The sequence below is a fragment of the Leuciscus leuciscus genome (genome assembly GCF_965113295.1).
Source record: "Leuciscus leuciscus genome assembly, chromosome: 4".
NCBI classification, from domain to species: Eukaryota; Metazoa; Chordata; class Actinopteri; order Cypriniformes; family Leuciscidae; genus Leuciscus; species Leuciscus leuciscus.
Window position 1 is genome coordinate 45,125,419 of NC_138728.1, and position 27,657 is coordinate 45,153,075.

General features: G+C 40.8%; 2 protein-coding genes across 2 annotated transcripts; both read right to left on the reverse strand.

Annotated features, from left to right (window-relative positions):
- Positions 1-27,600, reverse strand: LOC309496426 (uncharacterized protein). Its single transcript, XM_082166418.1, has 10 exons — positions 26,724-27,600; positions 26,229-26,324; positions 25,908-26,141; positions 23,116-23,269; positions 17,239-17,761; positions 7,732-8,338; positions 7,245-7,340; positions 6,925-7,158; positions 6,335-6,488; positions 1-695 (listed from the first exon to the last, which is right to left on the reverse strand). Exons 1-10 carry the CDS (start codon positions 27,291-27,293, stop codon positions 175-177), a joined length of 3,189 nt encoding a protein of 1,062 aa, XP_082022544.1. The 5' UTR covers positions 27,294-27,600; the 3' UTR covers positions 1-174.
- On the reverse strand, positions 19,745-21,377 carry LOC309496427 (uncharacterized protein; the record flags this gene model as incomplete). Its single annotated transcript, XM_082166419.1, has 3 exons — positions 21,218-21,377; positions 20,550-21,162; positions 19,745-19,753 (listed from the first exon to the last, which is right to left on the reverse strand). Exons 2-3 carry the CDS (start codon positions 20,946-20,948, stop codon positions 19,745-19,747), a joined length of 408 nt encoding a protein of 135 aa, XP_082022545.1. The 5' UTR covers positions 20,949-21,162; positions 21,218-21,377.
- Positions 27,601-27,657: the final 57 nt, after the last annotated feature.

Genomic DNA, 27,657 nt, shown 5'->3' on the forward strand with positions numbered 1-27,657 from the left:
TGAGGATTCATTACACACATTTATTCTGACATGTTATTTCACTGACAGAAGGTCAGCTGTGTTATTAATGTAATGAAGAGAAAATAAGAGACTCTATAACATCTCACTGTTACTGATTTATCATGCAGCTCAAAGCATTATGGGTAGAATCTCTCATCAGTCTATTCTCATTCATCAACACAGTTTCACTGATCCAGAAAGGACCCTAAACCCAGGATAGAGTGTGTGTGTGAATGTGGTCTGGACTGTGTGTATGAGGCTCAGTGTGTCAGAGACGTTGTAGAAGGACAGAGTTCCTGCTCTGTGATCCACACACACTCTTATTCTTCTGCTGATGGACTTCACAGGGAGATCAGTCTTTATGTTATTGTGTGAGAATGAGAAGCTGGAGTAAGTGCAGATCAAACACCAGGACTGATCATTAGATCCAAACCGACACTCATTACTCCGTCCCTTCCTGCTGATGCTCTTATATGACACTGATATACACACACATCTCCCACTCCACTCAATCTCCCAGCAACAGGGTTCACACACACTCTCTCTACACAAAACCTGAGGAAACACATCAAATCTGTCTGGATGATCAGGATACGGCTGAATCTCTCTGTCAGTGTTAGTAACCACTCTGTTCTTCTCAGACAGACTGAGGTGTTTATTCACTGTGTTCGGATCCAGAGTGAACTGATGGGAATCTGATGGAAAGAAAACACATCAGAATCAGGAATTATGAATCTGTCAGATCTGTCTGATATCCTGTGCAAATCATCATTATCATTATCCATCATCCAGGTCCCTGACACCCCCCTCTTAATAAAATATCGTCTAATCGTCTTCCCTGAATATTAATGTTGGTTATTATTCTGTTTATTATAATTAGGTCTATTATTATATTTACACTATTAAAATGGTAGAATGAATTTACCTTTAATTTGATCTTTTTTTAAAGCAACTGATACATTAATTTAGCAAGGATCCATTAAATTGATTCACCAATAAGTGTAATAATATGGTTTACAAAGTTTTGAAGCATTGTAGGCCTATTGTTGGGGATTTTCAGTGTTTTCAGCCTTAGGTGACCTTGATCTTTTTAAATTTCCATCTGATGATTCAAAAATGAAAGAGAATTGATACAAAATCCTGTTGAGAATAAAAACATAGTGGAATAGTTTTTTACAGAAGAGGTTTCAGTTTGTTCTTCCTTTCCTGAAACTTTTGAAAAGCAATTTTATTTACTACTGTGATGTTACCTTTAAAACGTGGATCAATGTTTTTAATTGGCTTACAGTGAAAAAATAATCATATTTAGGTTACACTTTATTTTAATCAGAATCAGAATCAGAAAGAGCTTTATTGCCAAGTATGCTTGCGCATACGAGGAATTTGTCTTGGTGACAGTAGCTTCCAGTACACATACAAAATAAAGTGACAAGACAAGTGACAAGTAACATAGGTATAAATAAAAAATAGAAAAAATAAAAATAAAATAAAATAAAAGATTATAAATTATAAATATATATAAAGTTATAAGGTGCTATAATGAAATGTCTGAGGGAAGTATTGCACATGTTTGTTCCACAGTAGGGGAACATTTAAGTGTTCATGAGGTAGATGGCCTGGGGAAAGAAACTTTTCCTGTGTCTGGTTGTTTTTGTGCTCGGTGCTCTGTAGCGTCGACCAGACGGTAACAGTTCAAACAGAAAGTGTGCTGGGTGTGACGGGTCCAGAGTGATTTTGCGAGCCCTTTTACTCACTCTGGATGAGTGCAGTACTTTGAGTGTGGGAAGGGTAGTGCCAGTGATTCGCTCAGCAGTCCGAACTATCCGCTGTAGTCTACGGAGGTCGGTTTTGGTAGCAGAGCCGAACCAGACGGTGATGGAAGTGCAGAGGATGGACTGGATGACAGCTGAGTAGAACTGTACGAGCAGCTCCTCCTCCTCAGCTGACGCAGGAAGTACAGTCTCTGTTGGGCTTTCTTCACAATAGAGTCTATGTGAGTGTCCCACTTCAGATCCTGAGAGATGGTGGTGCCCAGGAACCTGAATGACTCTACTGCAGTCACAGTGCTGTCCATGATGGTGAGTGAAGGGAGTGCAGGGGGGTTTCTCCTGAAGTCCACGATCATCTCCACTGTTTTGAGCGTGTTCAGCTCCAGGTTGTTATAACTGCACCAAAGAGCCAGCTGCTCCACCTCCTGTCTGTACGCAGACTCGTCACCGTTCCGGATGAGTCCGATAACAGTAGTGTCGTCCGCAAACTTCAGGAGCTTGACAGAGGTGTCTTTAGAGGTGCAGTCATTTGTGTACAGGGAGAAGAGCAGTGGTGAGAGAACACATCCCTGTGGAGCACCGGTGCTGATGGTGCGGCTGTCGGACGTGATTTTGCCCATTCTGACTAGCTGTTGTCTGTCTGTCAGAAAGCTGGTGATCCATTGACAGATGGAGCTAGGGACAGAGAGCTGGGTCAGTTTGGTCTGGAGCAGTGATGGGACGATGGTGTTGAAGGCAGAACTAAAGTCCACGAACAGAATCCTTGCATAGGTCCCTGGTTTGTCCAGATGTTGTAGGGTGTAATGCAGTCCCATATTGACCACATCATCCACAGACCGGTTTGCTCTGTAGGCAAACTGCAGGGGGTCCAGCAAGGGTCCAGTGATGTCCTTCAGATATGCTAACACCAGTCTTTCGAATGACTTCATGGCCACAGATGTTAAGGCAACAGGTCTGTAGTCATTGAGTCCTGTGATCTTTGGTTTCTTCGGGATTGGGATGATGGTGGAGCGTTTAAAGCAGAAAGGGACTTTGCACTGCTCCAGTGATCTGTTGAAGATCAGTGAGAAGATAGAGGCCAGCTGGTCAGCGCAGGTTTTCAGACAGGCTGGTGAAACACCGTCTGGGCCTGGTGCTTTCCTTCTCTTCTGTTTCCTGAAGATCTGACGCACATTATCCTCACTGATCTGAAGTGCAGGGGGGGAGGGGAGGGGGATGGCTGGAGGTGTTGATGGCTGTGTAGAGAGATGGTCAGGGCGGGTATGGGGTGTCTGATCGGGGGTCTCAAATCTACAGTAAAAGACATTCAGCTCGTTCGCAAGATGCTTGTTGCTGTCGATGCTGGGGGATGGTGTCTTGTAGTTGGTAATGTCTTTCAGGCCTTTCCACACTGATGCAGGGTCGTTGGAGGAAAACTGGTTTTCCAGCTTTTTGGCATAGCTCTTCTTAGCCACTTCAATCTCCTTTGTCAATGTGTTCCTGGCCTGATTATACAAGATCCTATCCCCACTCCTGTAGGCATCTTCTTTGACCTGACGAAGCTGTCTGAGTTTTGGTGTGAACCATGGTTTATCATTGTTGAATGATAAGTAAGTCCTGGTAGGGATGCATAAATCCTCACAGAAACTGATGTATGATGTTACAGTCTCTGTGAGCTCGTCCAGATCGCTGGCAGCAGCTTCAAAAACACTCCAGTCAGTGCATTCAAAACAGGCTTGTAAGACCTGCTCTGTGTCGTTGGTCCATCTCTTTACAGTCCTTATTACTGGCTTAGCAGTTTTAAGTTTTTGCCTGTAAGTTGGTAGAAGATGAACCAGGCAGTGATCGGAAAGTCCTAGAGCTGCTCTGGCGACGGAGCGATATGCATCCTTTGTTGTGGTGTAGCAATGGTCCAAAATATTATTGTCTCTGGTGGGGCATGTAATGTGCTGTTTGAATTTAGGCAGTTCACGTGTGAGTTTTGCCTGATTAAAGTCTCCGAGAATGATAAGAACAGAGTCCGGGTGTTGTTGTTCTGTTTCTGTGATCAGATCAGCCAGCTGTTGCAGCGCCGTACTCACGTGTGCTTGCGGTGGAATGTAAACACTGATGAGAACGAGCGAGGAAAACTCCCGCGGCGAGTAGAACGGCTTACAGTTAATGAAAAGCACTTCCACATCAGGACAGCACATCTTCCTTAACACAGTTACATCAGTACACCACCTTCTGTTGATGTAAAAGCATGTCCCACCACCGCGCGTTTTCCCCGTTGACTCCATATCGCGATCCGCTCTGAACAGCTGAAAGTCCGGTAGATGTAACGCGCTGTCCGGAATGGCTTCGTTCAGCCAGGTTTCCGTGAAACACAGAGCAGCAGAGTTGGTAAAGTCCTTGTTTTTGCGTGAGAGCAGAAGTAGTTCGTCCATTTAAGGTGATGTAGTGACATTGTACTTACTCTAGTAAGTACTGAGTAATATCAATTAACTACATGTACTTCCTATAGAGTTACAGTTAGGGTTTGGTTTATTTGTTATTACTATAATAGTACATGTAGTAACGTATAACCACGTCACCTTAAAATAAAGTGTTACCCATATTTATCCCTTAGTTTTATCCTGTTTTTGAAGAATATGTTGAATCCCCAGTTTAGGCCTGTCCTGATTTACATCTTTGTTAAAGTCACGAGTTCATTTCAAATCTTGCTTTTTTGGATGTCAGTAAGTATGATATAGTTATGCTCTCTTTCCCACTTTGTAAATGTGCAGTCAAATTTTTAAAATGACAGTAAAGACATTTAAAATGTTAATAAACATGTCTATTTTAAATCATTTAAAATAACTCACATTTCTATTTTTCATTTCATATTTCTATTTCAATCTTTCAATCTTTCTGTTCATCAAAAAGTCCAGATAAAAATACCTCCATACATTCCAGATTATTATTTTACATTTTAAAACATATTAAAATAGAAAACAGTTCTTTTAATTAGTAATAACATTCCACAATATTACTGTTTTTACTATATTTTTTATCAAATAAATTAAGTTCTTTTTAAAAAAAACTTAACGATCCCAAACTTTTTATCAGGGGTGTATATCATAGATTTGTATTTATAATATATATTTTGGTGTATATTATTACTATTTTTCACCTATATATAATTAAAAAAGCATGTAAACAGGAATTACTGTATGTCTACCAGGATGACATATTGATTTTTTTTTTCTTCTCTCCAGGAACACGTTCAGCACGTCAGACGAGTGCTTCAGAGGTTGCTAGAGAATGGGCTTTTTGTCAAGACGGAGAAATTCGCTTTTCATGCAGTCTGTTCCTTTCCTAGGGTACATCCTCTCGTCTGAGGGAGTGCATATGGATCCTGACAAGGTTAAGGCTGTGGTAGAGTGGCCAAGTCCAGATTCCCGTAAGGCCCTACAGAGGTTTCTGGGGTTCGCCAATTTCTATCGCCGTTTCATTCGCAACTTCAGCCAACTAGCCGCGCCTCTGACTGCCTTGACCTCCCCCAGAACGATGTTCAGGTGGTCCGATACAGCCGAAGCTGTTTTCGCCAATCTGAAAAGTCGCTTTGTTTTGGCTCCCATCCTGATTTCCCCTGATCCTTCTTGTCAGTTCGTGGTGGAGGTCGGCGCGTCAGAGGTGGGGGTAGGTGCGGTTCTTTCCCAACGCTTTCCCACAGACGACAAGATGCATCCTTGCGCGTTTTTGTCTCACCGGTTATCACCTGCCGAACGTAACTATGACATTGGTAATAGAGAGTTGTTAGCAGTCAAGTTAGCGTTGGAAGAATGGCGTCATTGGTTAGAAGGGTCGGGGGTACCTTTTATAGCTTGGACCGATCACAAGAACCTGGAATATATTAGATCTGTCAAAAGACTCAACTCCAGGCAGGCTCGGTGGGCACTTTTTTCGGTCTTTTTGATTTTTCTCTCTCGTAACGCCCGGGTTCCAAGAACATCAAACCGACTCTTTATCTCGTATTTTTGATCCATCCGAATGCCCGTCCACACCCGAGGCCTATTTTACCGCTATTTATCTCCACACTCGCATGGGAGATCGAATCGAAGGTCACGACAGCCTTAGAAGGGGTAAGAGCAGCCTTCCCTGCACCAGACTTCTTGGACTTTACACTACACTTCATTTGTAAATAAACTGTTGCATCTTGGATCCTCCATTTATTATCATGACATTATATTTCTGAGTGTTAAATAACCGCTTTAGAAATCTGGCACTGAAACCTTTAATTACGTAGATTAACTTGGACATTAAAATAGATCAGTGCCATTGTTTTGTCTCAAGATGCACACCAGTAATGTTTTTTTTTTCTAAGGTACGTTTATAAAAGCTACTTAAATGCCCTAATTGAACTAAGGCTTAATCCTGGCTTAATGTAAGCTCTGTCTGTGAAACCACGTCTACATGTTTCATCTCGTAAATCTTTGGCATTTGCGCATCTTTAAAAAAGATATTGCTAAGTAATTGCTTATTACTAAGACATTTCTAATATGATCTTCTACATGATATGAGATGATGGAGGGTCATTTCTGAGAGCAGAATCTCCAGGACTTTACCTCTGTCAGAGAACAACTTCTCTTTGCAGAAATCCTCCAGTTTGTCTTTCAGCTGACGGACAGATTTTCTCACGCCATCAAAAGAGGAGAGAGAACTGAAGGGATTGTCATTTCCGTCTGTAGATTCAGGAGGAGCTGAGAGAGACTGGAAACTCTACAAAAAACAGAAATCAAAGCTCATCACCTCCACACTTCATCAATAACCTGCACTACTCTCAGATTTGTGCGGCTCTTGTTGATCTTTAGTAATTCTCCTCAATCCAGCACTTTCACAGCATCAGCTTCATTCTTCTCATATTCATTATATCATACTAGTGCTATCATACAAGTTCTAGCGTTTGACACTTACACTATATGTGAACTTTCTAGGAAAACACTTGGATGATCAAACATCTGGCAAAAACATTAATATAAGAGATCAAGGGGCGTCACATGGAAGGACTGAGTAGATTTGATTCATTCTGTGGAACACACCGAACATCACAAAGATCAACACTTCAGTCAACGGCTCATTCTACTGTCATGAAATGTTTCTCTGTGAGTCTCGTGATCAAGTCCACTATGATCCTGTTCTTCTAGATCTCTGTTACCTGCAGGAAATAGATGTGATCCTGTGTGTGTGAAAGCTGCTCCAGCTCAGCGTCTCTCCTCCTCAGATCATTGATCTCCTGCTTCAGTCGCTCCAGTCGTCCTTCAGCTCGACTCACTGCAGTCTTTTCCTGATCTCTGATCCGCTGTGTCGCCTCAGAGCGCTTTCTCTTAATGGAGCGGATGAGCTCAGTGAAGATCTTCTCACTGTCCTCCACTGCTGTCTGTGCAGAGCGCTGTTACACACACATCACAATCACACAATGAGCTTCAGTGAGTCCTGACTGAGACTTCTCAAACTTCTCTTCTTCTCCAGACTCACCTTATGTGACACCACAGCCTCTCTCAGCTGCTGACGATCTTTCTCTCTCTGCTGGATCCTCTGCTGGAACGACCTCTGCGTCTCCTTCAGCTGGTGCTAAAGGACAAACCAATGACAGGAGAAACATCACACAAATCATCAGGTAAACAGATATGAATCCAATATCTGTGAAGTGGTGAGACTGAGGGGTTAAAGATCTTACATGGTAAGGTTATTTTCTTCAAATTATTTCATCAATTTTATAAGGATAGTTCACCCAGAAATGTAAATTCTTTCATTGTTTACTCATCCTCATGTCTTTCCAAACTTGTATGATTTTCTCTTGCATAACACAAAATAATGTATTATGAATAATGTCTCTGTTTCTAGGACTAAAACAGCGTTCAGACAGAAAACAGACATTAAATATGTAAATGTATTCTAGTAGACCCATAAACAAAATGATGAGCCTGTAAATGAGTATTATGAGACTCCTTTAAGTTCATACCTGTTTCTCTGTCCTCTGAGCTGCAGCTGATCCAGTGTCGTGGTTTTTATGCTCATCAATCGTACATAGCAGACATATACACTTCTGATCAGTGCGGCAGAAAACCTCGAGGAGCTTGTCGTGTTTCTGGCAGATCATCTCCTGCAGTCGTCCAGTGGCATCAGTCAGATTGTGTCTCTTTCTTTTAAAGAAACTCTCATGTTGTTCAAGGTGATTCAGACAGTAAGAGTTCAGACACCCCAGACAGGACTTGACGGCTTTACGTTTTCTTCCATTACAGACGTCACACTGCACATCTCCAGCTCCAGCGTAACAGTCAGCAGGAAGTTTAGTCTTCAGTTTCTCCACCACTTCAGCCAGAATGGTGTTTTTAACTAAAGCAGGTCTTGGACTGAAGATCTGTCTGCACTGAGGGCAGCTGTAGACTCTCATCTGATCCTCCTGATCCCAGCAGCCTGTAATACAGCTCTCACAGTAACTGTGTCCACACGGAATGGTCACTGGATCCTTCAGGAGATCCAGACACACTGAACACAGGAACTCATCCTGAGTAATTCTGGCTTCTGCCATTTTACTGCAAAAATACAGAGATACAAACACACAACAGCTCAATTACACTTCAGTTTCTCTTTCCCTGAACTGAAACTGTTTCTTGTTCCCTGGTTCTGTGTTTAAGTGCCGTATGCAAAACAGGCGTGTCTGTAAAGCAGCTTCCTCACTCCTGGTCCCACACACATTGTGTTTAATCAGTCTCAGACACACACTCAAAGAAGAGAAGTTACTGAGAAGCAAGACAACACCCTTAATAGTTCAGTAATTCTGTTTCATAAATACTTCATTGGTACTGCAGGACTGAAAACTGTGTCCAGTTCGTCATAGGGCTGGGACGATACACCTCCCAATTCGATACTATCACGATACTTGGGTGCCGATACGATATGTATTGCGATTTTTAAGAATTGCGATTCTACATGTATTGCGATTCGATTTTGCAATGTATTGCGATTGTTCTATTATTATTATTTTTAATACTAGACCCTGGGGAACAGTTGAATCATACACTAATACATGATGTATAAGATGAGTCAAATTTACAAAAACAATTCATCTCATGGCAGCAAGTCTGTTGTCAATGGTAATTATTTTGCTAAGTTATTTTAATCTTTCTTACTGTTTTTCAGTAATAAGGAGGGCGTGTACACGTATAGAGCTCATAGACCACAAATGTAAAGTGAATCACTCACATTTAATGTTTGCTTTATGCAAGTAAATGTTTTTTATTTTTATAAATGTTTATATTATAAATATGCCTTTTTGTGTATGAAGCGATTATGTATTGGAGTCAACCATAATGGTGACCTTATATAATGGAAGTGTTTGTGTAAAACAAAACACCAGAAGTTGATGTTGTAAAATCATTTATTGAGGAAATGGTTTATAAAGAAAAACATACCACACTGAATGTTGTAAGCATTTATTAAGCATATGGCAGAGTAGAGAGAAATTGAAAATGTATTAGAAAGAGCTTTGCCAAAGAAAGAAGAAAAATGCAAGCAATACCATCTATGTGTTGCGGATGAGACACAGAATGTGTCGAAGAAAAGGTCCAGAAGAAGAAGGACGAAGAGGCAAAGGCTTTAAAGGGATACTCCACTTTAAAATGAAAATTCTGTCATCATATACTCACCCTCATGTTGTTTCAATCCTTTATGAATTTCTTTCTTCTGCTGAACAGAAAGGAAGATATTTAGAAGAATGTCAGTAACCAGACAGTTTCTGGTCTCATTGACTTCCATAGTAGGAAAAAAATATACTATGGAAGTCAATGGGACCAGAAACTGTCTGGTTACTGATATTCTTCTAAATATCTTCCTTTCTGTTCAGCAGAAGAAAGAAATTCATAAAGGATTGAAACAACATGAGGGTGAGTATATGATGACAGCATTTTCATTTTAAAGTGGAGTATCCCTTTAATGATCCTAGGGTGTTTCCAGGAGGGAATTACCAATGAACAAGTTTTAGGGAGTTTCCAGGAGGAGATTTCTGAAGATGTCAAAAAGTTGATGGACATTAAAAAGAGCTGGAATGACATGTCCAGGCAGACGCTGATTCACCAAGGACGGCCTCTCCGGTGTTAGATGCCTTGCCATTGCAATGCCTCATGAAGATAAAAGCTTGTAAATTATTTGGTTTTGATTTACTTTTGCTTTACTATTTTTATTTTATATATTAGTACCTTTTATGTAAACTAGTTAACCTGTATTTAATAAAAAAAATATATAATTGAAATTAAGAAGCTCGCCTGCCATAAGTCTCAGTTTAACAACAGATTGAGCTGAACTGACCACGCAGAAGTCTTCTGTGATCTAAATATTGTAAGTATGGAAATTCAAATGCTTATTATTTAGGACAGATTTGACTTACTTTACCTAACCTGAGAATAAATAAAATAAGGTAAAAGGTGTTTAAAATGACGCACCATAAAACCATAGAAATGAATGGTATTCATAACTTTCAATTTAGAAGTAGATATTGGGTTTAATAGTCACACAAAATATCTTTTTGTTTAGGAATCGTATTGTATTTTTCTTAATTCGATGCATGACATGTAGTAATGAACGTCCAGCGTGGATCTTCTCAGTGCTAGTATTTGTCTGATCATGTGATCTCAACATGTTTGTGTAACTTGAGTCAGATGCATAGGGGAATTTCTACCATAATAACACTCATATGACATTCCTTTAAAAATATCATTCATTTCTGTAGAGCTGGGAATTTTATTAAGGATCAAATGACTGAGTTCAGCTTTGAGAATAAAACCTACCTGTTTGTTCCTCAGTATCTTATGTTTTACCTGTCTTGTGTGTGGACTTTTAAGTTTCTGTCTCCGCCTCCATTTCATAGTCATTTTGTGGTTTTCTTGTCGAATAGTTCTGTGATTGTTCCCAGTTGTGTTTTATTAGCTTGTTACCCTCTGTGTATATCTACAAAAAGAAATCCAATCTATGGGTGCATCTCAACCCAGCCAACATTGATATGTGGGCCCCATGTGGGTTATATCCAGATATATATGTGACCAGTCACGGAAAATAGGGACACAAGTCGGTTCTGGGGCATTTTGAGTTATTCACATATTCTGAAAGTGTAGTATTCAAGCTTTCCAACGATGTGTAACACATGTAAATCTGATAATATTTGGAGAAGTTGTGGCCATTTGAAGGTAGGCACTCAAAAAAAACTGAAATGGTAGAAATCTGCTTCTAAAGATTGGCAAGTTCTCGCCCTTCTGGGAATGACAATAGGGCTCATTTACATCTCATTTAGATAAGTCATACCCCCTGTAAAGCTCCCCCGTCTCCCCCTCCCCCCTGAATGTACCAATTCTACAAATTCTCTAAATAAAACATCTCCAGTTAACTGGCAGAGCATTCATTTCGTTCGTTTTTTAAATAAGGTACTAGCGCGGAAATGTGTTTTTTTTTTAATCAAGTGATCAAAGTGCTCGTTGCCGCTGCGATCAGTGGCGCAGATAGGCTACAGTGTTTACTCGTGTGGCTCGTGCACACACTGCATTGTCTTCACTCGACGCGCGCTTCAATCCGTTGCGTTGCGGATACTCTCTATTCGTTCTGTTGAAATAACAAAATAATTCAAACGTTTGCGTGTCCCTGCTTGATATACAACCACTGATGAACATAATCGTTTTGATGAGAGAAAAAAAACTATACGAAAAAAAAAAAAAAAATCCATACAAGGGCGGATTCGAACTCAACCTCTGACACGGCTGGCGAAAGCTCTACCACTGTACCATTCATATACACGTTAATTATATAGGCGGATCTATGTATTGGCACTGACAACATGTATTAGGCTACCTCTCATTAAACGACAAATTAAACCCCATGGAACCTACTATTTAAATCGATTGCTGGACATCGTAATGTTATTGGCGTCCATGTTCATTGAATTTTGAAATCAGATAGAGCCGGCCAGAGCTCTGCATAAGAAGTAGCCACGCCGGCTTATTCAGTATGGAAATACACACCAACAATGACACGCCCCTACTGCGTTCTAGAATCTCCGAAAAACAAGCCGATTTCAACATCAAAATGTACGCTTTTAAATATACCAATACTGCTATCTCAAACATGGAGAGGCTTCTTCGTGATCTCAACTAACAGACTCTGCAAAAAAACGAAAATCACCAATTTTGAAAAAAAAACGCTTCTTTCTCATTTTGCTCAAAAGTTGTGCTGCCGACTTGTGTCCCTGGTTTCCGTGACAGGTCACATATATGTAAAAACTTTTTTGCGATAAATGGGAGTTTTTGCAAAATTGACGCGTTTCCAGCGTATTTTCAATTCGCAATTTCAATTTGCGCAATTTGAAGGGTAAACAGCTACTGACTGACGACACATTAAGCTTGACAAAGTAGTCCTGCTTCGAATGTTTTTAATTACGAATTCTTTTCACTTAATATCATATCATTATATCATATGTCATATAATATTTGCCGAAAATAATCGGAAATTTAAAATACAACTATAAAGATTTTAAATATTCAAACTACAATAATTCCCGCCCAGGCGCAAGGATACAGTTTCTTTACAAGGATACAGCGAGTTACTCATAATCGTTTCTGGATATTTCGACGAGGTCGTGGATACAGAAATAAGCAGGTAAAATGAATATTTTCTAAACATGTCTGTATTATCTGTGTTTTTAACCATAGGGAACTTTGTTTTGGCAACTGAAATGACCTTTAAACAAATTTAGCCAATTAAGTTGTCTTTTTTTTAGGCGCGTAACAGTAAATTAGGCCTATTATGTTCGTGGGGCTTAAAATTGAGGTCATTTCTGTTGACAGTAAGGTGTACTTTTGTTTTTGCATGTCATTAATCAAGTCACGTTCCCATTTTTATAGATTTTATGCTTTAATTATGCTTTTTGTGGCTGTATAGCCGAATTTTTTCACCTGAGGTAACGTAACGTAAAACTTTCCACGAAGTTTCTTTTATACAGTAGCTTTAAGAAACCATGTATAATTAATACAGTGAAGTCTACATGGTGAATGCTACTGTTAAATATTATACTACGGTAGCTAAAAAAATAAAAGCACTATTTATTTACTTTGAACAAAGATAAAATAATTAAATTTATCTTTGTCCACTTTGGCCTAAATGTTTAATTGTTCCTGAAGAAGCTGTCTTCCCTCTAACAACAACAGAAGAAGTGGAGGCTATGAATGAAAAGTTGCTTGACCCAAGATTCATGTCTAGTGTTGTAGGTTCATGATCAGTGTTCATGTTGCTTGTTGGTTTTTATTTTGATCATTCTGAAGCTGACTTACGCATGTCATCTACAAATCATTCTGTCTGTATCTGTTGGTGGTTCTTCACTGGATGATGCCACAAGAAGGATGATGAGTTTCCTAATTTCAAATGAAGTGGCAATCCAGTACAGTCTGTTTGACCGTCATGGCAAGAAGAGATTTAGAGATTTGCGCCTTTTTGAGGTCATATATGGTAAGTGTTTTATTGTTGTACTCCTATGCATAAGTCAAGTGAATTTCATTTGTGTAATACTTTTACCAATACGCACGCTAGTGCTGCATGATTAATTATATTTTAATCATGATCATAATTTGGAATTAATATTAGGAATTTTGTGTGTAAACTCTTACTTTTATGCAGGTGGATTGAAGAAGAATTCATTGACCAAAGATGTCAATCAGAAACAGGGCTCTCACCAAATGGTTCACTGGTGCTAGAGACAGGGGTGGAAACAGAGCCATTAGAGGACAACAGGAGAAAAGACCATCTCCAGTACAGTGGAGAATTAAAGTGACAGAGCATGGTTCGTGGTCAAAATGAACACAGATTGACATGAAAATATAATAATCTCACCATAAATGCATTTAATTAAATAAAATGTAGTAATCTCACCATAAATGTATTTAATTAAATACTACTATTTTTCACATTCATCTTTTTACTTTAAGACCGGGGTAAAGCAAGTGGATCAGTTGCGCACTGCAAATGCAGCATATGTGAAAGCCCTTGTATTTTATTTATTTATTTATAACTTTTTTTGCTGATCCGAAAATGTGATCCGAACCTTTAGTTTTGTGATCCGTTACACCACTAATTTGCATATATTGGAGCTATGTGTCTGTGTAGAGACCTGTAAGAGAATGGAATGTGCTTGCTCTGCCATTAGATACAGTCATGGTCAGAATTATTGGCACCCTTGGTAAGTATGAACAAAGAAGCATGTAAAAATAAATCTGCATTCTTAATCATTTTGATCTTTTATAAAAAAAAATCACAATAATCAAACCTTTCATTGAAGTAAAATAATTGTAAATGTGGGGAAAAATCTCTTTGCACATCAATCAGAATTAATGGCACCCTTTTATTCAGTACTTTTTGCAACTTTCTTTTGCCAAGAGAACAGCTGAGTCTTCTCCTTCAATGACTAATTAGTTTTGTCTAAATTTGTAATTTAGTTTAAACAACTGACAAGAGATCAGAGACCATTCCTCCATACAGAATCTCTTTAGATCCTTCAGATTCCCAGATCCATGATGGTGCTTAAACGCCACGTTGTCCTCCAGAGTCCCCAGCCGTAGAACCCTGACAAGCCCATAAAATGAGGCAGCACGTACTACAGAATCCTCCAGGATCCTCTAAAACACGACCTTCAGCAGACAACACTGAAGACACCGCAACAGCAAATAAGCTCTTGCTAAAGGACTCGAGCTGAGAGCTGTGAATACCTCGATACCGCCATTAAAATCTCAATCCTTCTAGCTCCAGTCCCAAATAGCGACCCGCAATCGATCACAAATTTGACTGTTTGTGCCCCGTGTCTCGGTACATACAACGCTGTTGTTATTCACAAACCAGTCCACGTTCGAGAAACCAGGGATTGAGTTGATTGAACTTAAATTGGAGTGATTTTAGCTTTGAAAATCAAGATCATGTAAGTTAGCAATAGTCGATGGGCTCCTTAAAACGAGATTTATAAAGCATCAACAGGTCATTTATGATAAAATAATAAGATTATTTTTTACGACAAGTAGACAAACACCAACAGACTAACAAGCCGCCATCTTGGAAATTATGGAATGATTTAATAAAAAGTGATCAACAAATTCTTAATTCATGGACACTATATTTTATGTATGTTATGTGCAGGGCTCTGTGTTGTACGGGAATAAATGTTATTAAATGCAGTTTCAAACGTTTTATTTTTAAATCATTTTGTCAAAGTCATCTGGTCACGAAATTGACAAAGTATATAAATCCATGTGTTAGAAAACTTGGCAGTATTGTTTTATTTATTGTGTAATAATCTAAAATACTGACTGGTTCTACACAGTATAAGCACATTTATGCACTGCTGTCCCTGAAAAATGTCACTTTAACAGAAGTCAAATAGCTGAAACATTAAGCATTTATAATTTAAATAATAAGCTCAGGGGACCAGTGCGGAGCCGGCAGCCCAGGGGACCAGTCCCAGCTCAGGGGACCAGTCCCAGCTCAGGGGACCCGCAGCCAGACCTTCGCCTGGACCCGATGTCATAGCGGGGTGCTAAAGTGCCAACTTGTTTCTCCTTATGGAGGATCCCTTTACCACTCTACAGATAAAGCGTTGTCGGGAAAATTCGGTTCGCGTATCTCCCCCGAAGTGATACAATTCTGTATCAAAATGTTAAGGCCAGACAAGTAGTTTCTTAAGGCTTGGTTTGTAGGGAATTACAAACCTGCGCACATATATTCAAACGCGCATACCAATAGACTGAACTCGTAATACGCATGTGCACGCCATCAGCGTTCTTACAGGTTTCGCATTTAAAGTCTGTGTAGAGTTTCCTGTTAAAACGGTGTCGTGTTAGCGGCCCCTAAGTTAATAACTAATGATCGTTGCGACGGAAGTGAATCAATCAAACTAACTTAAGCTGGAAAATAACTTTATTCAAAAACTGCTATAAAGCCAAAACAATCTCTGTTACTTGAAACTATCCTTGTATCTCTGTAAAGCCGCTTTGGAACAATCTACATTGTTAAAAGCGTTATATAAATGAAGATGACTTGACTTAATAATACAACAAAGAACAACAGATCAAAGACAGAAATTCAATTCAGTTTTTCAGAACAAGAATGACCTTTGGATGGCCTAGGACTGGAGAAGTAACAAAAGAGGACATTGAAGGCTGACTATCATCCTTTCTGTCATGGCATGCTTCATGTGTCTGTTCATCGTCGAAGTCCCGTTTTGTTGCTGTCGTAGGCGAGCACTTAATGCACTCGACAAAGCCAACACATATGTTGTCACTGCCCACGACTTGTTTAAAATGGTTCCATACCTCCGACTTTCCTCCAAACTCAAAGTTTGCTCAAAGTTAATTCTCCTGTTTTTCTTTTTTTTCTTTACATCTTCAAGCTCCATGTTGCACTTAAGCTACACAGTACAGCACAGCAGGCCCAGTGTGATGCGTGCGAGTGGAGGAGTGTCACGGTTCATGAATTCACTGACTCCTTCTCGTGTTGTGTTGTGTGTGTGTGTGTGGGCGTGGTCGCTGATCAGCCGCTGATTGTCATCAGCGCCAGCTGATTCTGATCAGCGATCCTTATATAAGCTCATTGTTTCCGTCTTGTGTTTGTCAGATCGTTGTGGGATTATCTCCTGTGTAGTTGGTCTTCGTTGGTGTTCCTGGTTCCCGGTGTGGTGTTTCCCTCGAGTTCGTTCTGCCTGTCGTCGTCTGAGGATCCTGTTTCGTCTCTTCACCTTGTGGACTCGTTTGGGTGTTCCGTCAGCTTTGTTCAAGGATTCTGCTCACCAGTTCACACCACGGGATCCGGGTTGCCCATCTGCCATCCTGCGCTACCAGGGACCATCAACTGTGTGCTTCAGATCTCTGACTACGTGTCATTCAATAAACCTTTTTCTTGCACTTGCATCTACTGTCCTTATTTCACGTGACAAAGAGACGCTGCACATTACACGTGACGTGTTGCATTTTGTAACTTTGTAGCCTAACTTGTGCAACTTTGTACACATTTGTTTCTTAGGCCTACTTTGCTAAAAATATATATAATATTTCTGATAATGGCATAGCTTACTCCCCACCCAATTAGGCTAATAAAGTAATGATTAAAAAAAACACAAATGCTTGATCAAGGGCCCGGCCCGGCCCGAGGATAGTGGCGGGAAATATCGGCCCATGGGTCGGGTCAGATCAAGTTCGGGCTCGGGCAGAGAATCTAAGCTCTACCACACACACACACACACACACACACACACACACACACTGATCTTACTGTCTATATGAGGATTCATTACACATTTATTCTGACATGTTATTTCACTGACAGAAGGTCAGCTGTGTTATTAATGTAATGAAGAGAAAATAAGAGACTCTATAACATCTCACTGTTACTGATTTATCATGCAGCTCAAAGCATTATGGGTAGAATCTCTCATCAGTCTATTCTCATTCATCAACACAGTTTCACTGATGATCCAGAAAGGACCCTAAACCCAGGATAGAGCGGTTGAGTGAATGTGGTCTGGACTGTGTGTATGAGGCTCAGTGTGTCAGAGACGCTGTAGAAGGACAGAGTTCCTGCACTGTGATCCACACACACTCTTATTCTTCTGCTGATGGACTTTACAGGGAGATCAGTCTTTATGTTATTGTGTGTGAATGAGTAACCGGAGTAAGCGCAGATCAAACTCCAGGACTGATTATTAAGTCCAAACCGACACTCATTACTCCGTCCCTTCCTGCTGATGCTCTTATATGACACTGATATACACACATATCTCCCACTCCACTCAATCTCCCAGCAACAGGGTTCACACACACTCTCTCTACACAAAACCTGAGGAAACACATCAAATCTGTCAGGATGATCAGGATACGGCTGAATCTCTCTGTCAGTGTTAGTAACCACTCTGTTCTTCTCAGACAGACTGAGGGCTTTATTCACTGTGTTCAGATCCAGAGTGAACTGATGGGAATCTGATGGAAAGAAAACACATCAGAATCAGGAATTATGAATCTGTCAGATCTGTCTGATATCCTGTGCAAATCATCATTATCATTATCCATCATCCAGGTCCCTGACACCCCCCTCTTAATAAAATATCGTCTAATCGTCTTCCCTGAATATTAATGTTGGTTATTATTCTGTTTATTATAATTAGGTCTATTATTATATTTACACTATTAAAATGGTAGAATGAATTTACCTTTAATTTGATCTTTTTTTAAAGCAACTGATACATTAATTTAGCAAGGATCCATTAAATTGATTCACCAATAAGTGTAATAATATGGTTTACAAAGTTTTGAAGCATTGTAGGCCTATTGTTGGGGATTTTCAGTGTTTTCAGCCTTAGGTGACCTTGAGCTTTTCAAATTTCCATCGGATGACTCAAAAATGAAAGAGAATTGATACAAAATCCTGTTAAGGATAAAAAACATAGTGGAATAGTTTTTACAGAAGAGTTTTCAGTTTGTTCTTCCTTTCCTGAAACTCTTGAAAAGCTATTTTATTTACTACTGTGATGTTACCTCTAAAACATGGATCAATGTTTTTAATTGGCTTTCAGTGAAAAATTGTCATATTTAGGTTACACTTTATTTTAAGGTGATGTAGTGACATTGTACTTACTCTAGTAAGTACTGAGTAATATCAATTAACTACATGTACTTCCTATAGAGTTACAGTTGGGGTTTGGTTTATTTGTTATTACTATAGTAAGTACATGTAGTAACGTATAACCACGTCACCTTAAAATAAAGTGTTACCCATATTTATCCCTTAGTTTTATCCTGTTTTTGAAGAATATGTTAAATCCCCAGTTTAGGCCTGTCCTGATTTACATCTTTGTTAAAGTCACGAGTTCATTTCAAATCTTGCTTTTTTGGATGTCAGTAAGTATGATATAGTTATGCTCTCTTTCCCACTTTGTAAATGTGCAGTAAAAATGTTAAAATGACAGTAAAGACATTTAAGGCGAGACACGGCAGGCAAAAACATCGTTTTTTTTTTTTTACTGGTCAATTTTGAGATTTTTGGATATTTGTCTTCAATAACATGTCTTCTTTCAGACTTGTGGTGAAAAAAAGTCCGAAATACACATTAAGGTCTTTATTTTACTACACTTTGTCTGTTCGCGTCAGTAGATTTCTCATAAATTCAACAAAAGTTGGCGTTCTTAATCCTCCCGCTGCTCCGCGATCTCTGTCTGCTCTCTGTCATCACACGCACGGCTGGATAGCTCTCTCTCTCCTTTACAACGCTGTCGGATCCAAATATGGTAATTTCCTTTTTATCAGCAACCAATCGTGAAAGTAAAAGGGCTGAATGCGCAATCTCATTGGCTGATGATAAATCTTTAAAGCCCGTTTTCTCAAAATGACCTTTCTCTCATACTCCAAGTACGAAATCTCCACTTCAGTAGCACCTATATACACCAAACTTTCCAGTCTTGTACCTAGTTATATATTATGAAGACATTTACAGAGGGATTTGTAAATATATTATTCCTAGCCTGATTTATATAACATTTTATTCCAAAAAACATTTTGACAGTATTGACAATATATTCTGATTTACAGGATAACAAAAGTAGATATCCATAAATCCCTCTGTAATTTTTTTCCATCTAATATGTGAACACAATGAAAAAATAATTTTTAACCTGGCTTTATCCAATACTCAGATTTCGTTTTTTTTAAATATATGCAAAATAGCACATATTTAATTAGATATTGCCTAATTTGCATATTTAAACATTAAATTATAGAAAACTTGTAATACATTTTTTTCTCATCTTAATGTAGGTAATCAACTGGGAAAGTTTCATGGTGATATCTGCTAGTTAACAATTTTACCCTATTCACCTGTAGTGTCTCGCCTTAAAATGTCAATAAACATGTCTATTTTAAATCATTTAGAATAACTCACATTTCTATTTTTCATTTCATATTTCTATTTCAATCTTTCTGTTCATCAAAAAGTCCAGATAAAAACACCTCCATACATTCCAGGTTATTATTTTACATTTTAAAACATATTAAAATAGAAAACAGTTCTTTTAATTAGTAATAACATTCCACAATATTACTGTTTTTACTGTATTTTTGATCAAATAAATTAAGTCTCCTTTAAAAACATAAAAAAAATAAAAAAAACTTAACGATCCCAAACTTTTTATCAGGGGTGTATATTATAGATTTGTATTTATAATATATATTTTGTTGTATATTATTACTATTTTTAAGCATGTACTATTTAAGCATGTAAAGGGGAATTATTATGTCACGGTTCATGAATTCACTGTCTCTCTTTCTGCCTGTATGTCAGTGTGTGTGTGTGTGTGTGTGTGTGTGTCAGGGTGATTGCCAATCACCGTAATTATTAGCGCCAGCTGTTGCCTATCAGCCGCACTTTTATGTGTTCATTGTTTGATGTCTTGTGTTGTCAGATCACCGAACCCGGGACCACCGGAACTGGGACCACCGGACCTGGGACCACCGGACTCGGGACCACCGAAACTGGGACCACCGAAACTGGGACCACCGGAGGGTCTTCCTTCCTTCTCCTGCCATGGAAGATGGAAGATCCAATTGCAGTAAGTATTTATTAGGGAAATCCGTATCAGTGGTCAAGTCCAGGCATGGGTCAAAATCCGATAAGGCAATCCAAAACAAGACACAAACAAGAACAGGCAGGCAACAGAAGTGGCATGATAAATACAAGGACTGCGTGACACATACTAAAACAGACAGGCTTATATACACAGGGCGAAGCAGACGACCCATCGGGCGGCCAGGGCGAAGCAGACGACCCATCGGGCGGCCAGGGCGGAAACCACAGTCGATCGGGAGGCCAGGGCGGAGACTTTCCCTCGGGCGGACAGGGCACAGGAACCGACACCGGCTCAGGAACTGGAACAGACACCACCGGCTCAGGAACTGGAACAGACACCACAGGCTCAGGAACTGGAACAGACACCACCGGCTCCGGAACTGGAACAGACACCTCCGGCACAGGAACTGGAACAGACACCCCCGGCTCAGAAACTGGAACAGACACCCCCGGCTCAGGAACTGGAACAGACACCCCCGGCTCAGGAACAGACACCACCGGCTCGGTGGCGGCCATCTTGTCTGAAGACACAGGCTCGGCGGCGGCCATCCTGTCTGAAGACACAGGCTCGGCAGACGTGACGTGAACAGTCTCTGGATCGGCAGACGTGACGTGAACAGTCTCTGGATCGACAGACGTGACGTGAACAGTCTCTGGATCGACAGACGTGACGTGAACAGTCTCTGGATCGGCAGACGTGACCGGTCGCTGGGGTGGCGCCGGCAGGGCGAGCCGCTTGGGCGGGGCCGGCAGAGCAGGGCGCCTGGGCGGCGCAGGCAGAGCAGGACGCCTGGGGCGGCGCGGGCAGAGCAGGACACCTGGGCGGCGCGGGCAGAGCAGGACGCCTGGGCGGCGCGGGCAGAGCAGGACGCCTGGGCGGCGCGGGCAGAGCAGGACGCCTGGGCGGTGCGTCAGTGACGGCAGTCACCTCCGGGAGGGTCTCCGTGTTAGGAGCCACCGGACAATCAGCTAAAGAGGCCCTTTAGCCGTCTCCGGACCATCCGTTTACATCCTCCTCCGTCTCCGGACCACCGGAGTCGAGACCACCGAACCCGGGACCACCGGAACTGGGACCACCGGACTCGGGACCACCGGAACTGGGACCACCGGAGGGTCTTCCTTCCTTCTCCTCCTCCGTGTTCGAGAGCGAGTGGATGCTGCGGTCTCCCCGGAATCTACCGGGAATGCAGCACTCTGCTCAGTGAGACGATCCCACCACGTGAAACATTCAAACAAAGTTAAGTGAGGCTCTGCCTCTGGTTCCTTGGGGAGACAGGAGGTCTTACCCCTCCTCTGCTGTTTCTGATGGCAATGTGCAGGCTCTGGGCTGGGCGGAATCAGCGGCGGATGGGGCTCTGGGCTGGACATCACCAACCCAGGGTCGAAGAGGGGCCAGAGTGGAGAGTGGTGTCGGGATTCCTCTCGACCACCTCCTCTATTGCAGCCTCCACGGGTCCCGCGGAATTTGACCAACCGGGTCCCCTCAAAAATCTGTCTTCTCTCCCGCTCGGTGGCTGGGGAAGAGACATTGGCATACATACCGCTGGATCTTGTGTTTGACGGAGTCCTTCTGTCACGATCGCACACACCGGAAACAAGGGAGAAGATCCAATTGCAGAAAGTATTTATTAGAGAAATCCGTATCAGTGGTCAAGTCCAGGCATGGGTCAAAATCCGATAAGGCAATCCAAAACAAGAACAGGCAGGCAACAGAAGTGGCATGATAAATACAAGGACTGCGTGACACATACTAAAACAGACAGGCTTATATACACAGGGAAATGACAATGCTAATGGGGAATAGGCTGAGTGCAATGATTAGTGACAAGGGACAGCTGAGTGCAATGAGGAAACAAGGATCGTGGGGAATGAGGACATCTAGTGGTAACCCGGGGACACAAACCAGACTATTTGGTCCCACATAGCATCATTGGTTAGAAGGGTCGGGGGACCTTTTATCGTTTGGAACTATCACAAGAACCTGGAATATATTAGATCTGCTAAAAGACTCAACTCCAGGCAGGCTCGGTGGGCAATTTTTTTTCGGCCGTTTTGATTTTTCTCTCTCGTACCGCCTGGGTTCCAAGAACATCAAACCCGACTCTTTATCTCGTATTTTTTATCCATCCGAACGCCCGTCCACACCCGAGTGCATTTGACCTGAGACACTATTTATCTCCACACTCACATGGGAGATCGAATCGAAGGTCACGACGGCCTTAGAAGGGGTAAGAGCAGCCTTCCCTGCACCAGACTGCTTGGACTTTGCACTACACTTCATTTATAAATAAACTGTTGTTACTTGCATCTTGTATCCTCCATTTATTATCATGACATTATATTTCTGAGTGTTAAATAACCGCTTTAGAAATCTGGCACTGAAACCTTTAATTACGTAGATTAACTTGGACATTAAAATAGATCAGTGCTATTGTTTTATCTCAAGATGCACACCAGTAATGTTTTTTTTCTAAGGTACCTTTTTAAAAGCTACTTAAATGCCCTAATTGAACTAAGGCTTAATCCTGGCTTAATCTAAACTCTGTCTGTGAAACCAGGTCTACAAGTTTCATCTCGTAAATCTTTGGCATTTGCGCGCCTTTAAAAAAGATATTGCTAAGTAATTGCTTATTACTAAGACATTTCTAATATGATCTTCTACATGATATGAGATGATGGAGGGTCATTTCTGAGAGCAGAATCTCCAGGACTTTACCTCTGTCAGAGAACAACTTCTCTTTGCAGAAATCCTCCAGTTTGTCCCTCAGCTGACGGACAGATTTTCTCACGCCATCAAAAGAGGAGAGAGAACAGAAGGGATTGTCATTTCCGTCTGTAGATTCAGGAGGAGCTGAGAGAGACTGGAAACTCTACAAAAAACAGAAATCAAAGCTCATCACCTCCACACTTCATCAATAACCTGCACTACTGTCAGATTTCTGCGGCTCTTGTTGATCTTTAGTAATTCTCCTCAATCCATCACAGCATCAGCTTCATTCTTCTCATATTCATTTAGTGTTGTCACGGTACCAACATTTCAGTATTCGGTACCGATACCAGTGAAAATCCACGGTTCTCGGTACCAATTTCGGTACCAAAGCTTAATTTATATAAAATTTACATAATTATATTAAAGTGTATATCACAAAGATGGAAACTGTAGTATTAAAAACACTTTACAATAAGATTCCATTTGTTAGATAACATTGATAAAATGACCTAACAAAAAAAACAATAGTTATATACTGTCGCAATTATTCTCCTTTAGGGGTTAATTTAAAAATACATTTTTAAAATCAAAAGTTAACATTATTTCTGTTAACATTATTTAATGCACAATGAATAAAGTGAACAAACATGACCAATCAAGTGTTTTGTATTAAATAACATTCACAAACGTTAATTAATGTTGTAAAAATATATTGTTCAGTCAATGTGTTATGCTAGATAACGCATTAAGTGATGTTAATGAATGGTATCTTATTGTTGCATTACCAAACTATACAGGAGATAAAATATGTTTTATTTGACTTGACCAGGGGTAGGCAACCTAAGGCACGCGTGCCAACACTGGCACGCGGAGGGTTAATCGCTGGCACACAAGCAAATGCGAGAGAAGTGTATGTATTTCATTCAGATAAAGTAGTCTAGTTTTATGCCGGTCAAATGCACTCGGGCTCCCCATGATAAACATCGCGCAACATCAGCATCACACGTGCACACGGAACGCACATGTAGGAAGCCTCGTGAATTACGGCCGTTTCACGCATATTTTTTTTCGGCGTACATGTTAATCAATGAGTGCATTCACACCGGGAGCAGGGGCAGCGCGCGAGCGCCCAACTGGAGCGCGTGAGCAGTAGTGAAGCGGGGGTCTCGCCGCCGAGTCTAATTTGTCTGCGCTGCTCACGCTCAATTTAAAGCCCCCTTTCACACAGAGATTCCAGAAAATACACGGATAAAGTGACCCGAGATTTGACCCGGGTTCGTTTGATTTTGGTTCATTCACACTGCCAGTGATTTTCCGGAATCAGAGAGTGCGTTCACACACAAGCCGTAGCCGTAGAATGTGCATGTCTAGTGTGTTTTAACAAGAACTGGATTAGGTTATGTCAGAAAAGAAAATTAAGACTCAAAAATATTTATATAAAATTTACCCATTTAAACTTGTTTTTATTATTCAGTTTGGGTAAAAGGATATGGTATTTTATAAAAATATATATATAGAAAAAAAATATTTGTGTGTGCTGTAAAGTAGTTAGAAAAAATGAAATCGGAATTGGCAAAAAAAATCGGTATCGGCAGGTCAAACTCAATGAAAAATAGGAAATCGGAATCGGCCTAGAAAATTGTAATCGGTGCATCTCTAGTTAGGAGTTATAAATATTATTAAATTGTCTATCTAAATCTAAAACAAATTTCAAGAGAAATATTAAAATTTCTGTACTATTTCTGTGTAAGCCATTATGAAAACGTAAAATGTTTGTGTATTTATATGAGTGTGTGTTTGGGTGTGTGTATATATATATAGGCTATGTGTGTGTTGTGGCACAGTGATGAACTTGGAAACTTAAAAATGGCACTTTATGACAAAAAGGTTGCCGACCCCTGGACTTGACTATACTTTTATTTAATCCAAAACTGTATTCATATTTAACTTTAAAGGGGCTTTTTAAACCTGCTAAGAGTTATCCAGCCAAGAATAAGACTAGAACTGCTTTTCTGACGGACTGATGTTAATGACGGCTTTTTATTTCTCATCTCCATAAATATATCTAGTAGTAAAGCTAATGCAAGGGCTAGAAATCAATTAATAGGCCTATGTCACACTTCCTCGTCGTCATGGAGAGCGCAGTTCGCACAAGCGTTTGTACTCCCGTGGCGTCTGTCGTTGCTATACATCCATGAACGCACATGGAAAAGCGAGCGCGCCGCTTCTATTATGAGCGCGCTTGCCGCGTGCCATTTGAAATAACCATAGACAGTATAAGAAATAACGTATCTGCACGCGCAAAAACATCAGCACCACATCAGCAGCAGCACCGCCGATCGCCATCAGTGCTTTTATGAAGAGGACGCAACTGCACGCGCTTCGGGCATGCACGCGCATCAAGTACCGGGTTTGAGAAAACCTGGTACCGTGACGTTAAAAAAAAATTTGTACCGACTTGGTACCGAAGTACCGGGTCTTTTGACAACACTATATTCATTATATCATACTAGTGCTATAAGTTCTAGCGTTTGACACTTACACTATATGTGAACTTTCTAGGAAAACACTTGGATGATCAAACATCTGGCAATAACATTAATATAAGAGATCAAGTGCATCAATGGCGTCACATGGAAGGACTGAGTAGATTTGATTCATTCTGAATTCTTTGGAACACACCGAACATCACGAAGATCAACACTTCAGTCAACGTCTCATTCTGCTCTCATGAAATGTTGCTCTGTGAGTCTCGTGATCAAGTCCACTATGATCCTGTTCTTCTAGATCTCTGTTACCTGCAGGAAATGGATGTGATCCTGTGTGTGTGAAAGCTGCTCCAGCTCAGCGTCTCTCCTCCTCAGATCATTGATCTCCTGCTCCAGTCGCTCCAGTCGTCCTTCAGCTCGACTCACTGCAGTCTTTTCCTGATCTCTGATCCACTGTGTCGCCTCAGAGCGCTTTCTCTTAATGGAGCGGATGAACTTAGTGAAGATCCTCTCACTGTCCTCCACTGCTGTCTGTGCAGAGCGCTGTTAGGACACACATCACAATCACACATTGAGCTTCAGTGAGTCCTGACTGAGACTTCTCAAACTTCTCTTCTTCTCCAGACTCACCTTATGAGACGCCACAGCCTCTCTCAGCTGCTGACGATCTTTCTCTCTCTGCTGGATCCTCTGCTGGAACGACCTCTGCGTCTCCTTCAGCTGGTGCTAAAGGACAAACCAATGACAGGAGAAACATCACACAAATCATCAGGTAAACAGATATGAATCCAATATCTGTGAAGTGGTGAGACTGAGGGGTTAAAGATCTTACATGGTAAGGTTATTTTCTTCAAATTATTTCATCAATTTTATAAGGATAGTTCACCCAGAAATGTAAATTCTTTCATTGTTTACTCATCCTCATGTCTTTCCAAACTTGTATGATTTTCTCTTGCATAACACAAAATAATGTAATATGAATAATGTCTCTGTTTCTAGGGCTAAAACAGCGTTCAGACAGTGAGGGTGAAAACAGACATTAAATATGTAAATGTATTCTAGTAGACCCATAAACAAAATGATGAGCCTGTAAATCAGTATTATGAGACTCCTTTAAGTTCATACCTGTTTCTCTGTCCTCTGAGCTGCAGCTGATCCAGTGTCGTGGTTTTTATGCTCATCAATCGTACATAGCAGACATATACACTTCTGATCAGTACGGCAGAAAACCTCGAGGAGCTTGTCGTGTTTCTGGCAGATCATCTCCTGCAGTCGTCCAGTGGCATCAGTCAGATTGTGTCTCTTTCTTTTAAAGAAACTCTCGTGTTGTTCAAGGTGATTCTGACAGTAAGAGTTCAGACACCCCAGACAGGACTTGACGGCTTTGCGTTTTCTTCCATTACAGACGTCACACTGCACATCTCCAGCTCCAGCGTAACAGTCAGCAGGAAGGTTAGTCTTCAGTTTCTCCACCACTTCAGCCAGAATGGTGTTTTTAACTAAAGCAGGTCTTGGACTGAAGATCTGTCTGCACTGAGGGCAGCTGTAGACTCTCATCTGATCCTCCTGATCCCAGCAGCCTGTAATACAGATCTTACAGTAACTGTGTCCACAGGGAATGGTCACTGGATCCTTCAGGAGATCCAGACACACTGAACACAGGAACTCATCCTGAGTAATTCTGGCTTCTGCCATTTTACTGCAAAAATACAGAGATGCAAACACACAACAGCTCAACTACACTTCAGTTTCTCTTTCCCTGAACTGAAACTGTTTCTTGTTTCCTGGTTCTGTGTTTAAGTGCCGTGTGCAAAACAGGCGTGTCTGTAAAGCAGCTTCCTCACTCCTGGTCCCACGCACATTGTGTTTAATCAGTCTCAGACACACACTAGAAGTTATAGAAGTTAAGAATAGAAGTTACTGAGAAGCAAGACAACACCCTTAATAGTTCAGTAATTCTGTTTCATAAATACTTCACTGGTACTGCAGGACTGAAAACTGTGTCCAGTTCGTCATAGGGCTGGGACGATACACCTCCCAATTTGATACTATCACGATA